The sequence below is a fragment of the Semicossyphus pulcher genome, unplaced genomic scaffold (genome assembly GCF_022749685.1).
Source record: "Semicossyphus pulcher isolate SPU_LCO1_2020_fin unplaced genomic scaffold, fSemPul1.0.p SCAF_13, whole genome shotgun sequence".
NCBI classification, from domain to species: Eukaryota; Metazoa; Chordata; class Actinopteri; order Labriformes; family Labridae; genus Semicossyphus; species Semicossyphus pulcher.
This window is the reverse complement of record NW_027211637.1, coordinates 15,425,253-15,438,839: the sequence shown is the minus strand read 5'-3', so window position 1 is coordinate 15,438,839 and position 13,587 is coordinate 15,425,253. Positions and strand designations below refer to the sequence as shown.

The 13,587-nt window shown below is 43.2% G+C and overlaps 1 protein-coding gene across 1 annotated transcript; it reads right to left on the bottom strand.

The window, feature by feature from the left end:
- Positions 1–42: 42 nt before the first annotated feature.
- On the bottom strand, positions 43–3,601 carry lhfpl5b (LHFPL tetraspan subfamily member 5b). Its single transcript, XM_069660720.1, has 3 exons — positions 3,190–3,601; positions 1,339–1,575; positions 43–206 (listed from the first exon to the last, which is right to left on the bottom strand). The coding sequence occupies exons 1-3, from the start codon at positions 3,596–3,598 to the stop codon at positions 196–198; spliced, it is 657 nt and encodes a 218-aa protein (XP_069516821.1). The 5' UTR covers positions 3,599–3,601; the 3' UTR covers positions 43–195.
- Between the last annotated feature and the right edge of the window lie 9,986 nt (positions 3,602–13,587).

Here is a 13,587-nt window from a genome sequence, read left to right as displayed (position 1 = left end):
TGAGTTTATACATTTTAATAGGAAAAATTACAACTTGTCTGGGTTTATGAAGCAAAAGTGTAATGAAGAATTTCAATTTACCAAAAGTCACCATGAAGCAGAAGAAGATAAAAAAAGGCAAGTCTGAGAATCTGTTTGATCTCAACTTCAAGACTGTTCTGGATGTTTATTTGTGGTCCTCAAGGTTCATGTTCATCAGGAGTTATCTGTAAGAAAAAAAAAAAAAAGTTTTACAGCGCTTGTCATACAGTTGCCACTGCAGCACTTGTCCCGGCCTTCATCAGGTCATTCTGTAGGCATTTTTCAGTAACACAGGGTTTTTCTTAGTTGTCCTAAATAAGTTGCTAAAGGCTCTTAGTGAAATTTTGGGCTTTCTCCCACAATCAGGCAGGTTTGCAACTGTTCCATACGTTTTAAACTTCCTTATAATGCTCCCAATGGTGTCTCTCGGAATGTTTTTTTTTTTTGGAAATCCTCTTGTACCCATTGCCCTTCAGGTGCAATGAAATAATTTCCTCTCAGTTTTTGTGAAAGCTCCTCTGTCTTACCCATGCTTGCAACTCACCTTGCACACCTTCATGGGTGGGGTTTATCTATGCAACACAGCTGAAGCAAATTAGGGTTCATTATAGAATTCCCAAAGGCTTGATTATGTTTTAACTCCACTTAAGGCCATAAAAACATTCAGAAGGTTTCAGTAACTCAGAAATATTACATCATACATTTTCTTGTCTATTTTAGCAGAGGCTGCTACGTAAAGTGCCCAACTGTCAATCAGCACTAATCCCATTCACACACCGATGCCTATGCCACTGGGAGCAATTTGGGGTTCAGTGTCTTGCCCAAGGACACTTCGACATGTGAGCAGTCAGGGATCGAACCTCCAACGGCCGACTCTACCACTGAGCCACAGCCGCCCCAACTTCAACTGCTGTGTCCAGGTCAACAACTTTTAATTATTCACAAACCTTTGATATGATTTGTTAAAAACCTTTTTCACTTCTCTGAGAAAATGTCTGTGTGCTCGATGTTGAAATTTTGCAGGTATAAAATTTGTAACAGTTGATCATCTGAAACAGCAGTAGTGATCGTAAATGGCAGTCAAAATACAAACACCTCAACAGTTAGAGAAGAGGTGAAACTGCTGGAGACAGGTGGAGTGTGGGCGCTGTGAGCTGTAGAGATTTCAGCTGCAGATTATGATCTGAAAATAGTTGAACCGTGTGTTGAAGAATAAAAATCACATTTTGACAGTAGGGAAAGCTCAGTTATATATAATAAAGACAGAATGATAGCCGAATTCCAAATAGCTGCCCCAGAGATTTTCAATTTCCTTACCGGCTCCCTCCACCTCGAAGTCATCCGGCAGCAGTTTGTCCTGCCTGTTGCCGAGGGTGAAGGACAGAAAGGCGAGGAGGAGGGCATCCAGGATGCTAATGATGGCCAGGATGTAGGCCCAGCGCACTGTGCAGTTCCCCAGGCTGTACTTATCTGTCCTCTGGCCGCACATCCTCTTCACCTCCTCAGCGTCCCAGCCGTCCGGGTAGATCATGCAGCCCATCACCATCAACACGGCTGCAGGGGGAGAAGGAAATGGTGCCATAATCAACCCTCTTACTTTGATAAATAATTTTAGGACAGCTGAAGAGAGACAGGAATATGGGGAGGACTACCAACTGAGCTAAACCAATGCCCAATTTAATTAAAAAAGATTATTGTTGTCATACAGTTACTTTAACATAAGCTAAGGCTCTGAGTACTTCTTCCACCACTACATATTCAGGCCTTTATCATATAGCTTGTTTTCTTGGTCCCTGTATGTGTCAGGTGTAAGTCTAGATCAGTTAACAACACAGCAACACCTGATCATGTTACATGTAAGTTATCCACCATCAGAGGTGTCAGAGTCTGACACCGGATCTCCTATTGGCTCCGACAGTGAAGAACAACACATCGAGTACAAACACACCGCGCCTGAAACCAGAGAGGTGAGAAGGTGGCTCATGACAGGATGAGTTTATCACCTCACACTTGCAGGAGAGACGCAGGTCTCACTCAGTCTTCAGACCGGCTGCTTCATTTCAGAGTCTGATGTGTGTCTTAATGTGGATACATTTAGCTGCAATAAGTTTTTAAAACGTACAAAATATGTGGTTAAGTCACTTTCCTACGTAATGTATCTCCAAAGACTGTGACCTTTGACCTCGGACAGGATTTCAGCTATAACTCTTAAAATTAATAGAAAACTTCTTCATAAACCCTTTAAGCTTTTTGGTGAAATGGTTACTGTATAGTCGGGTGATTACACAATGTCTCAATGTCAATAATCTGACGATATTTCTGGGAATACGTTTGTTGTAATGTTAGTTGATACCAAGCCTTATAATAGCTAATCACACTTTACATTGATTTATCTTCCAGCTTCACTTAGTTTGGGAGTTTAGTATCAGTTCTGGACTACAAAATGAGTATGATATGATACATGAGTTGTTATTTGATAGGACAGCCGAAGAGAGACAGGAAATATGGGGATAAGTAAGTGGGCAATGGGACATGCAGCAAGAGTCCAAGGGTGGGAGTCGAGCATGCAGCTGCTGCTTTGAGAACTGTGGCCTCTGCGTGTGGGGTGCCTGCTCTACCCACTGAGCTAACACCATTACCCCGATGTTTGTTTTTTAAAAAACAACTTCATTTTTCCATTTTACCCTATTCTGTTGAAGGTCATTTATTATGTTGAATACCACCAGTTGTGGATGAAGTTTTCAATTTATTTCTGGAGGTGGTAGTAGTGATTTCCCAAATATGGAAATACACCTTTACAGGTAGAAGATCTGGATTAAAAAGTACAAACAGAAGAAATACAACCATAGAAAAAGTAAGGGTAGTCATAGTGCAGAATGGACCATTATATAGTGTTTATATACTGTACATTATAAAGTATTAGTGCGACTAATGCACTCACCTCTAGGCCTAGTTTTAATGTAGCTGGTTGACATGAAGCTACTTCAGACTACTTTGTATGCTTTTAGGTACTTAATAATTAGCCATCATATTTTATACATTGAACATATGGTACACTGAGCACTACTAACAAATAAATGTAGTGGGGCGGATTTATGAAGTTACTAAAAATAGAAGGACGTGATTACTTCAAAACTGTTCAGTACTGCAGTAAATGAAGAACCAAACCTGAGGCCAGCTGCATCCAGGCGCAGATCCGGTACACGTTCCCGGCGTTGCAGAAGAAGAACAAGCTGAAGCAGACCATGGTGCCCACGATCAGCAGCATGGAGGACCCGACGAAGAACATAGCGGTCCTGAAGGCCGGGGAGGGGATGGAGCTGAAGTCCAGCACGCTGCCTTTACAGGTGAGCTCCGAGGTGAGCGCGTTACCGATGCAGTAGTGGAAGAGGCCAAAGTACCCGGCCTGCGGGGTGTCGACGCTGTCCCCGATCCAGAAGGGCTGGATGAAGACCACCATGGTGATGATGACGAAGCAGATGGTGAACACGGCCCACATGACGCCGATGGCGCGTGAGTTTCTCACGTAGTTAGTGTGGTATATTTTAGCAGCCTCTTGAGCCGGGAGCAGGTCCATGTTCGCGAGGAGAAAAAGTTTGTGTCGGACTCGTAAAACTAAATATTCTTAAATATATAATTTTATACACAATCCAGATGTCCTTAAGTCTCTGAACGCCACATCACTCCCTTACACCTGTTGAGGCTGTGTCTGCTGTGCACTGACAGACCTGGCTCAGGAATCAGCACCCTGGACAGCACCCTCCTCTCTTATTAATGACGTGCTCTGACGTCAGAGATTGACAGCTGTCTTACAACAAACTCTGAAAACACAGAAGAAACTAATACTTTCTAAACTGCAGCTTTTTTTTATTTGTATGCAGAGCTGCAGTTTATTGAGTTCTTTAAGAAGACAGCTACTCAGTTAACTTTGGAGTGAATAAGCACGTCTTTCGTCTTCATATTTTTCTTTTGAAGGCAGTCCTTGAAGAAGCTTTAATATATAAAAAAGGTGCTTCTAGTCATAGTGACTACTATTAAGAAAGGCTAAGCACCAGTTACAAGCATCTTTGAAAGCACAAAGTGCCTCTTTTGATTACTACTTAAGATGAGAATCAAGGAAATTGATCTTAATTGGGCTGTTTCATCATATAAATATCCTTATGAGGCTTAAACGGGCATATGTTTAGAATTGAAAGACGTGAGAGTGAATGTAACCTGATTTACAGGAAGTACATCTTTCTTCTCACCCCGCCTCTTGTCCAATGACAGCTGGGATTGGCTCCAGCCCTCTGTGACCCTGAACAGGATAAGTGGTGGTATACATTATGGATGGATGGATGGATCTTTCTTCTAGGAAAATATAGCCTCTTGGATTGGGTTGGAAAATCTTTATTGTCCCCAAGGGGCAATTTGGTTTGCAACAGTAGCACACAAAAGCATGGACACCATAAAGGACATAAATAGAAGAACAGGGGACATAAATACATATAATATAATACATACTCCCATGGATCATGTCACCATGATAGACACAAAGCTCACAGTTCTTGGTATATGTGCAATGGCAACAGTGTCTACAGCTTGTTTAAGTACCCAACTGCTGATGGAACAAATGATTTAAGATATCTGTGGGATCTGGCCCTCCGAGTGTAAGTGAACCGCCTCCCTGTTTACATGTAACCCTTGTGTTTCCCATTTGTAGTTCAAACTAATTGTTTACAAAGAAAACAACACACATTTATTAATATTCAATCTGCAGCTTTACTGCCTAGCAAATACAAACCCCCTTTTACTCACTATTATTTCAGTGCCATGATTCTCCCTGACAGTTTGCTAATTTCAAATTGAAAATTGCACCAGCTGAGCGTTGTTACTGGAGTGCTGCTTATCTGATAGCTGTCTCCCAGTGACTGGAACCCAATCAAGATTGAATTTTAAAATATTAATAATAAAATAACTTACAGATGTAACAGATTACAGCCTTAGATTTTTGTTGTTGAAGGGTGTTGGGTGACTTAGAAAGGGCACAGATGTGAAGACCCTTACACCATATCAGAAGCTTGAAACCACCAGAGCAGCTGGTCTGTCTTTTCTGCTCAGTCACGTCTGTTTGGGAGACAGTTTTTACTTTTTAATTGCCCCTCTGCAGGCTCAGGAGTTACCATCATCAACACCAGAATTCAGAATCTCATTTAGAACAGCTGGACTTGAATTTATGGGTCTAAATTATGGGCCTGTTTTTATGTAAATGTCTTAAATAACAATGCATGGTTTCACTTGCTCATGTTATTATTATTTTTGAGTTTGTGTGACATATTCAGTTTGGGATGAGAAGTGTGACAGCTGGACAGAGTATGGCACCCTCTGTACCTGTCACCCTCCAGTCAGACGTTCATAACAAGCAGCCTGAGGGCCTCCTACACGACACGGTGCCATGTGTAGAGAAAAGTACTCAGGGTTCTGCGGTTGTCCCACATCCTCAGGGGATCCCTGACGGCTCGTAGCAGCTCAGGAGGGACGGTTAGCTGCTGGTGGGGGGGGGGGGGGAGAGAAAGAGAGAGAGAAAGGAGAGATGGATAAGGAGGCGTCACAGTTTAGATACAAAAGAGACTAATCAAATCAGTCTATGGAGGAAATTGAGGAGGAGCTGCTCTAATGAGGCATAATCCCTGATACAAGAGACATCCTCCGAGGAGTCTGTCAAGATCTCATCACGTCTGTAATTCTTCAGACTGAGCATATGTCGCGCAGCGTCTCCTCAAGGCTTCAAGCACACACAATCAAACTTTCAGGAGAATTAGCCTCTTTACTTGTTTTCAGACATGAAACTTTTGTTCAGACTTGTTAATGAAAGTCTGTAGAGATACGAGGGAATTAGTGAAATCCACTTATGTTGCGTTCAGAACCGCCAGTTATTAACGGAAAGATAAATCCACAAGCATCTGCAGAGCTGCTGTTGGAGCTCTCAGAGGTGGATAATTAAACTTTTCTAAACCTCTTTTGATTTTATTATTTCACTTTAATTAATTTTCCAGACAGAATCAGACATTAGCAAGTGGATTAAGTGTTAAACTACAGCGTATTCCCACCTTCAATTTTTAAGTGCCTAAATTTGACAGTTTTTTTTTACTTTACTTAAATTTGGTTACTGAATTTTGGTTAGCTGAAAAAACACTGGATCAATCAGAATGGAACCAGAGAAAGGAACACTGTGTCATAATGGTGACATTGAACGTAACATCTACAGATGTTTCCAAGTGACCCAGTGAACAGATTAAATTCATTTCACCTCAGGACGTCAGCCAGTGAGTCAAAGTCGTACTGAGAGCGACAAACCTCGAGTACAAACCAAAGAATTTCACTTTCTGAGCGGCCGTGGCTCAGTGGTAGAGTCGGTCGTCTTTCAATCGGAAGGTTGGAGGTTCGATCCCCAGCTCCCTCAGGCTACATGTCGAAGTGTCCTTGGGCAAGACACTGAACCCCAAATTGCTCCCGGTGGCATAGCAAACGGGCATGAATGTGATATCTGATTGACAGTTGGGCACTTTACGTAGCAGCCTCGGCCATCAGTGTGAGAATGGGTGAATGTGACATGTAGTGTAAAAGCATCTTTGAGTGGTCGCAAAGACTAGAAAAGCGCTATACAAGTACAGTCCATTTACCATTTACTTTCACACTTTAGAGAACTGAACCATCAGTGAACGTGAAAGGTAAGAACAAACTTTCGCAGTCAGACTTTGACATGCAGTAACAGATAAATCACTCACAAGGTTTTACACATAGCTGATATATTTTCTCTAAAGCGTTTTGTAAGTTAAGCTGTATCCTTCAACTAGATCTCAAAGTTAAGCCAGAAGTAAAATACTTTATTACTTACTCTACCTTAAAATCTTACTGAAGTAAAAGAAACATAAATAAATTAAATTACAATGAAAAACAATATCAAATAATAAACAGGCAGAAACCTCGAGCAGAACCAGACTCATTGTGACCAGATGAGTGGAGAAAGTGGGATAGAGGGAGAGACAGAAAGAGAGAGCTGGAGAGACAAACAAACAGATATACACAAAGCAAAAAAACAAAAGAGAAACTGCACAAATGAAACACATGAATACCTGCAGGTAGACAGGAAGTACTTGGCGACGCCACTACACTATATTTTATGTGGGAGAATTTCAGTGTCAACACAGTAACCACTAACAGATCAGCTGGTTATTTCTGACAGAAAAATGGATGCTCCTCGATGCAACAAATCTCAAACTACGATGATTGGCCTCTATTGACGACTTTTAAAGAAGATGACAAACAAAATGCTCCCTGTCTGCCAAAGCGCATACTGAGGCCTAAACAATTACACAAGCCATCTCATCTTTTAGAAAGAAAATCAGATGATTACTTATTTAAACAACAAATGCTAAAATATGTTTTGTAAGACTGAAAATCTACTTTTCTTGGCCAGTTACAGAATAACAAGAGGAGACTCTACAACCATGTAAGCAGCTCTGAGAGGCTTTACTTTGTCACATGGTGTTTAAGCTAAGTGCTAAAACAATGATGCTCGATGATGATGCTAATATACAAAGTATTGCAGGTATGATGTTTGCAGTCGTTTCAGTATGCTGCATACAAACAACACACAGCTAATACGGACCGACAGTTGAATCGCAGCACTCCTTAAAAGAATGCGTTTGACTTTTCACCGCGCTCAGACATACCGCTGCAGATTGTCAACGCTATAAGAGTTAATCTGTATGAATGGATTCAGTCACACGCCATTAAACCTCCCCTGGTCCTTTGTAAATGGGCCAGTTCTACTTCCTTGGCTCATCATATTTCTCTCCATAATCCAATCTGAGGTGTGTGAGCTGCTGTAAAATGGCCTGTGGCACTTCTAATAACCATGGCAGCTTTATTACATTTATGGCTAACTTTCATCAAATGAACGACAGACATGCTTATGCCTTGATGTGATTACGCTCGACTGCTGGAGTGGTGAGCGGAGTGTACATCAGAATGTTTTTCTGGATATGTGACACATATTCAATCACTATCATGTGTTATTTGGGCTGTATTATTGTTTCACGTTATGTGACTCATCTTCCTTCCCTCCAACCTGCCTGCATGGCTATTTCTATAATAGATGCTGTTTTCTTCATGCTGTGGACTCATGATAAACACGCGGCTCTCACCACATCCGGTAGAGTTAGAGTCCTGTGCCAATAGACATTAAGAGGCTTTTAATTTGACTGTTAACAGTGGTTTAAAGTCTGGCACTCATCCTTTTAATGATTGGCCCAGAGGAGTGTGCTACTCTTTATGCTGGTTTGAGGAGAAAAATAAGATTGAGTTAGTCCTCTCTACTTGGTATTCTGTTTAAAAAGCCGCTTCAATCTGTATGCAGGAGAGGGCAAGCTGTCTCCAACGCCACTCTGCCTTAGTTTCTATAGTTTTAATCTCACCGGCCTTGTGCATATTGTAATATCCTTCTAAACAGCCCCTCGTGTTGCATCAATAACCTTGACCTTCTTGTGCGTTGTGGCTTTTTTTCCGGCAGCAGCAATGTTTGAAGATAATGAGCTCTGCGAGTTCAGCGAAGGTGGTGTAATGGTTGCAGCAGCATACACATTTTTTTTTTTACTCCTATCAGAGCAATGTCGGCTCCCCTTCATTGCAGCACCTCAGCTTCATGGAAGGTTTTGCGGCCGGCTTTGAGGCCAATTGTCTTTCATCACGTCTCTGTTGGGATCGGCGTGGTTTGGCAGCAGGGCGCAGGAGCTGATCCAGACCTCACCTATGGATGTTATCTTGTTATTTCTGGACATAGAAAAGAGCACAATGAGCTTTCACACTGTCATCAACACAGCAAAACTGGGTTTTCTTTCATTGTATTGATGAAGATTTGTTTTCTTAGCCGAGTTGTCCAATAGGGGGCAGTATTCCATTAAGTGTAGTGAGTCAGGTCACTTATTAGAGTGTGTGCACAGAGGATGGATGAGGGGTGCACTCCTCCCATTCTCCTCCCCGCCCAACAAGGAACACACTGCTTACTGTCCACATGTGTATCTCCATAATGTGTTTACACACAGTCACCTAAAATAGACAGGAAGAATCAATATTAGACATACCTCTTGTTTCCTCTCTTGTGGGGTATCCCCGTGCTATCTTTTGATGTTGAAAGGAACCCTGAGAGTATTTTCATGAATTCCTTTGTGGTGTGATGTTCTTTGAAGAGGCTTTTGAATCCTCCAGAATCTTCACTAAAACACCTCCTTTAAAAGTCACTCCCTCGCTGCATCACTCCCCGTCTTCCTCCATCATTAGTATCTGTGAATAATGTGTTTATTTTCCGGACGTCTCACAGATGCATCTCTTTGTTTCTGGGATTGATGCCCCGTGTGTGTGAACATATCAAATGTGAGAGCGAGGGGGGTCATCATTCAGTTTGCCTGACAGCACTGAATCCCTCTGAAAACACAGCTGCTGTTGCTCCATCTCAGAGCTCACACACGCTGCATGAGATATCAGGTAGGGGTGCAGTTATGCAAGGGCACGCGTGAGGAGGAGGAGGCGGCGTATTTATCTCAGGGGTTGAATCTCATCGTGATTCTTTTCTTTCCAGCCTCCCCTGGTTGACTCGCTGGTGTGCAAAGACCCGAGGCTCTGAACTTTGATTGCGAGTGTATACTCCGCTTGAATAATAGCAGAGGCTCTCCAATGATTAGAGAAAACACACCTATAATTTCAATCATGAAGCGCTGTGCCCTTTTCAAATGTCATCATCAATGTCTGTCAAGTGGTCTGAGCAGTGGCGAGGGCCGCCGCGCTGAAATGCACGTTCTCTCTCGAGATAGTCGACGCCCATTTAGTTTTTTCTGTCGTTTTTTTTCACGGCAAATGCTCTCATTTCTAGACTGTCGCTGCATGTGTCTGAGAGAGAGTCTGTTTTCAGTCAGTGTTAGTTAAAGCCATGCACCAGCAGTTATATAACCTTGTAGCAGAAGTGATAGGAAGGAGGCTTTTTCCCCCCCTGACAGTAAAATTTGTCGAGGCGTTGCTGCGAGAGCTGTGGGGAAATTCTTCCTGTTAATTGGACTGTGAAGGATTTCTACCGCGGATTCAGTTCACTCTGCTAGCTCGCATCATGGATCGTAAAAAGGGTTTTAGGTTACAGATTGTCCTCTGTTTGTCTTCCTGTCTGTGTCCCGATGCCATAGAACTGTGTTCAGCGTGTACTACAAAATATTCACACTACATGTAACTTGCTGATATCGTGCAAGACATCAGCTAATTTGACTCCAGTTTAACTTTTCTCTCTATGTACACAGTTAAACTGGAGTCAAATTACCTGCATTAGGAACAACTTAGGTCTGCATGGTGGTGCAGTGGTTAGCACTGTCGTCGCACGGCTAGAAGGTTCCAGGTTCCGATCCCGGTTCGGACATAGGGGGCCTTTTCTGAGTGGAGATTGCATGTTCTCCCCATGCATGTGAGGGTTCCCTCTGGGCACTTCAGCTTACTCCCATAGTCCAAAGACATGCTTGTTAGGTTAATTGGAAAAAATTGCAGGTAGGTGTGAGTGTGAGCGTGAAAGGTTGTCTGTCTCTGTGTGTCAGCCCTGTGATTGACTGGCGACTAGTCCAGTGTGTACCCTGCCTCTCGCCCAATGACAGCTGGGATCGGCTCTAGCCCCCCGGCGACCCCGAACAGGATAAGATATATAGATAAGGGCACAAGTTACGGTTGACAAAGCTGTTCTTGTTCTCTATTAAATGCATGTTGAGGATGCGCGAAAACTTGAGCAGGTATAGGTGCAAAGACGTACATGACAGTGTCATCTGAAGTGGAGATAAAAAGCTGATTTTGGTAATATTCTGTCCAAGGCAATTTCTGTAAAAACAATAAAAAATAATTGGCCCAGGCAAGAGCTGGACCTGCTTCTAGTATTTGTGGGGAGCTACTCTGCAGAGCTGATGGGTCCCAGTTATACTGTATACTGCACATAAAAATGGTATTAATCTTATCATCTGGCCTAGAAAGGGATTAGCCTATTTTTTTAAATTTCCTTTTTGCCTTTTATGCCTTTATTGAGAGAGACGGAGCCTACAGTGTGAGAAGCAGGGGAGTAGAGAGTGGGGACGAGGCGCGGCAGGGGGCCGACGGTGGGAGTCGAGGCCGGGGCCGCAGCATTGAGGACTGTAGCCTCTGTATATAGGACGTGCAAATGAAGTTGCTGAGCTAAACTGGAGCCCCATTTAGCCTATTATAAAAAATGACTAGTCCTTTAAAAAGAAGACGAATAAAAGTGTTTTCCTCAGATTTTTTCTTTCCCTTTTTAGTTTTTTTTTATCTTACTGGAGCTGTCTCATCACCATCGGCAATTTGCTTTGAAGTGCTGCAGCTGTTTGTAGCTCCTTCGTGTCCTTTGTGCATTGCTCTGTGGGACAGTAGTGCCTTTAAACGGCACACTTAAAAATGAAGTGTATACTTAGTGTCCCAGTGGGCAAACACATAGAAAACCCTGGTGGCATTAATGTGTGGTATAGAGTTCATGGTCTTGCTCTTTCTTCCTCACACATTTTTTTTTCATAAGGCCGCTCATTGACCGTATCAAAGCTGTTTCTGATGAAACAGTGACTGGTGATGATGTCAGTTCATGTAAACCGACAGTAAACCGGGACGAGAGAGAGACTGGACCAAGCTTCAAAGGTAGATGCTGGGAAGAAAATTCAACTCTTTTCTCTCAACGTTCAGATCGAGAGACATCTGTAGCTGCTATCTTTTCTTCTGAGTGTGTTTTGTCTCTACTACAGAGGTCCCTACCCTGGAATTACAGTCTGCGTTAGCTCTGTGAGACGATTTATCACAGTAATTGAGGTACGGGCAGAGAAAAGGACAAAAAAACCTGCTTAGCTTTAAATCACTTTGCACTGTTAGCCGTTAACTACATCTCTTTCACACACAAAGGAAAGAAGAGCTGCTCTAACACACAAAGAGGCTGTGACTTAATACTGGACGGGATCTAAGAACTTCATCACCTCATGGCTGGTTTGATTGTGAAGAATAGAGACGTGTGAGCTGTCACCTAAATGGGAATTGTCAAGTGGCAGCTGCTGATGGTGAGGTGGTGAGAGTCAGCTCAAGGGGTTAAAGACCGCTGGCGTTAACGACACCACAGCGGGCTCACACTGCCCCACATACTCGCCACTGATGAGTTTTTTTCTTTTCCAGGCAGTGATGACTTCCCGGGGCCCGTGTGCGAGTGTTCGGATGCCCATCAACTCCTAAAATCACGCTGCTCCTGTAATGAGAAAACCATAATGGCAAATCCTGGTCGGAGCATCCTCCGGTTGTGATGGCTGCACCGGAGGGCATGTGCACCCAGAGTGGGGGTGCTTCAGCAGTCCTCATTATCTGGACGTGAGCGCCACGAGGACTGAATAACACAGAGGGTGTGGAGTCACATTAATCATACTGTCGCACATGTACAGGTCCACTCCAGAGACAGGAGTTCATGGCCTCACATGCTAATGCCCCGAGAACGACAGCTACTGACTGTGGCACTCTATGTTTTTCCACTTTGCTTCCGGATCACTTCTGATAATATTTGGGGACGCGCGCCGTAATGATAGTCCTACTTTACAGCTCGGGCACAGCGGTGCTTCCCTGCACCTGCATCTGATCTCTGTGTGGGAGGAATCCTGCTATTTCTCCTCAGTGAGCCGTCGGTGCTGCACTGTGCCTGCTGCGAGTCTCACCATGGCGATGTTCACATATCGCTGGCTGTGTATTCATTTCCCCCCATTATGCACACAGGAGATAAATGCAATGATTTGCATGGATATAGCTTTGAGAAAACAGTGTGATGAAAGTCCCTCCCGCCCACGTTGGGAAGCGAACTTTAATCAGGGGCAGGAGGGAAATGTGTGTGTGCCTCCTGGCGGTGCAGGGGCAGTGTTTAAAATTTCACCCACTGCTTGTTGAACAAATACACGAGGTTAAATCCTTTGGGAGGTGTTCACTTCCTTTTTACTCCCTGAGGATTGTACACCATGCATTCCCCCGCAGTGCTCTCCATAAGCAGTTTTTATGATGCATCTAAATCATTTTTATTTCATTAAAGATGAGCAGTGGAGCAGCTGATTGTCAGTCAACACAAACTAAATTGCTTCAGTTAGCATTCTGAGGTGGATTGATTTCTCGGCTGCGTTGCTGTTGCATGTAGAAGCTGAAATGGAAAATTCAGATGAAGCAGTGGTCTGGGATTGCGTGGATGAACAGATGATACATTTCTCTCAGGCTCCATGCCTCAGAGGTAATTTAATTCACTATTTTAATTGATTGACACCGGACAGTGTGGTGTGTACGGTTAATGCAAGCAGGCGGCAGTAAGGAAGGAATGCAATCCGTTTCCTAAAAATAAACTGTACCTCTGTGGAAGCTTTTCACCAGGGCTCACTATTGTCAGGGCATGTTTGAGGGACGGTTTGATGCTTCTGCCTCAAGTACTGCAATATAAACGTGTATGTGCTGTTGCAAATGTATTAGGGTCAATTAGAGTTTATTCAT

Bases quoted from the DNA above. Each gene is read 5' to 3' on its own strand.
- lhfpl5b (XM_069660720.1), bottom strand. From the start codon at position 3,598: ATGGACCTGCTCCCGGCTCAAGAGGCTGCTAAAATATACCACACTAAC. The intron at 1,576-3,189 runs GTTTGGTTCTTC...CTCCCCCTGCAG, and splicing joins CTGGATGCAGCTGGCCTCAG to CCGTGTTGATGGTGATGGGC.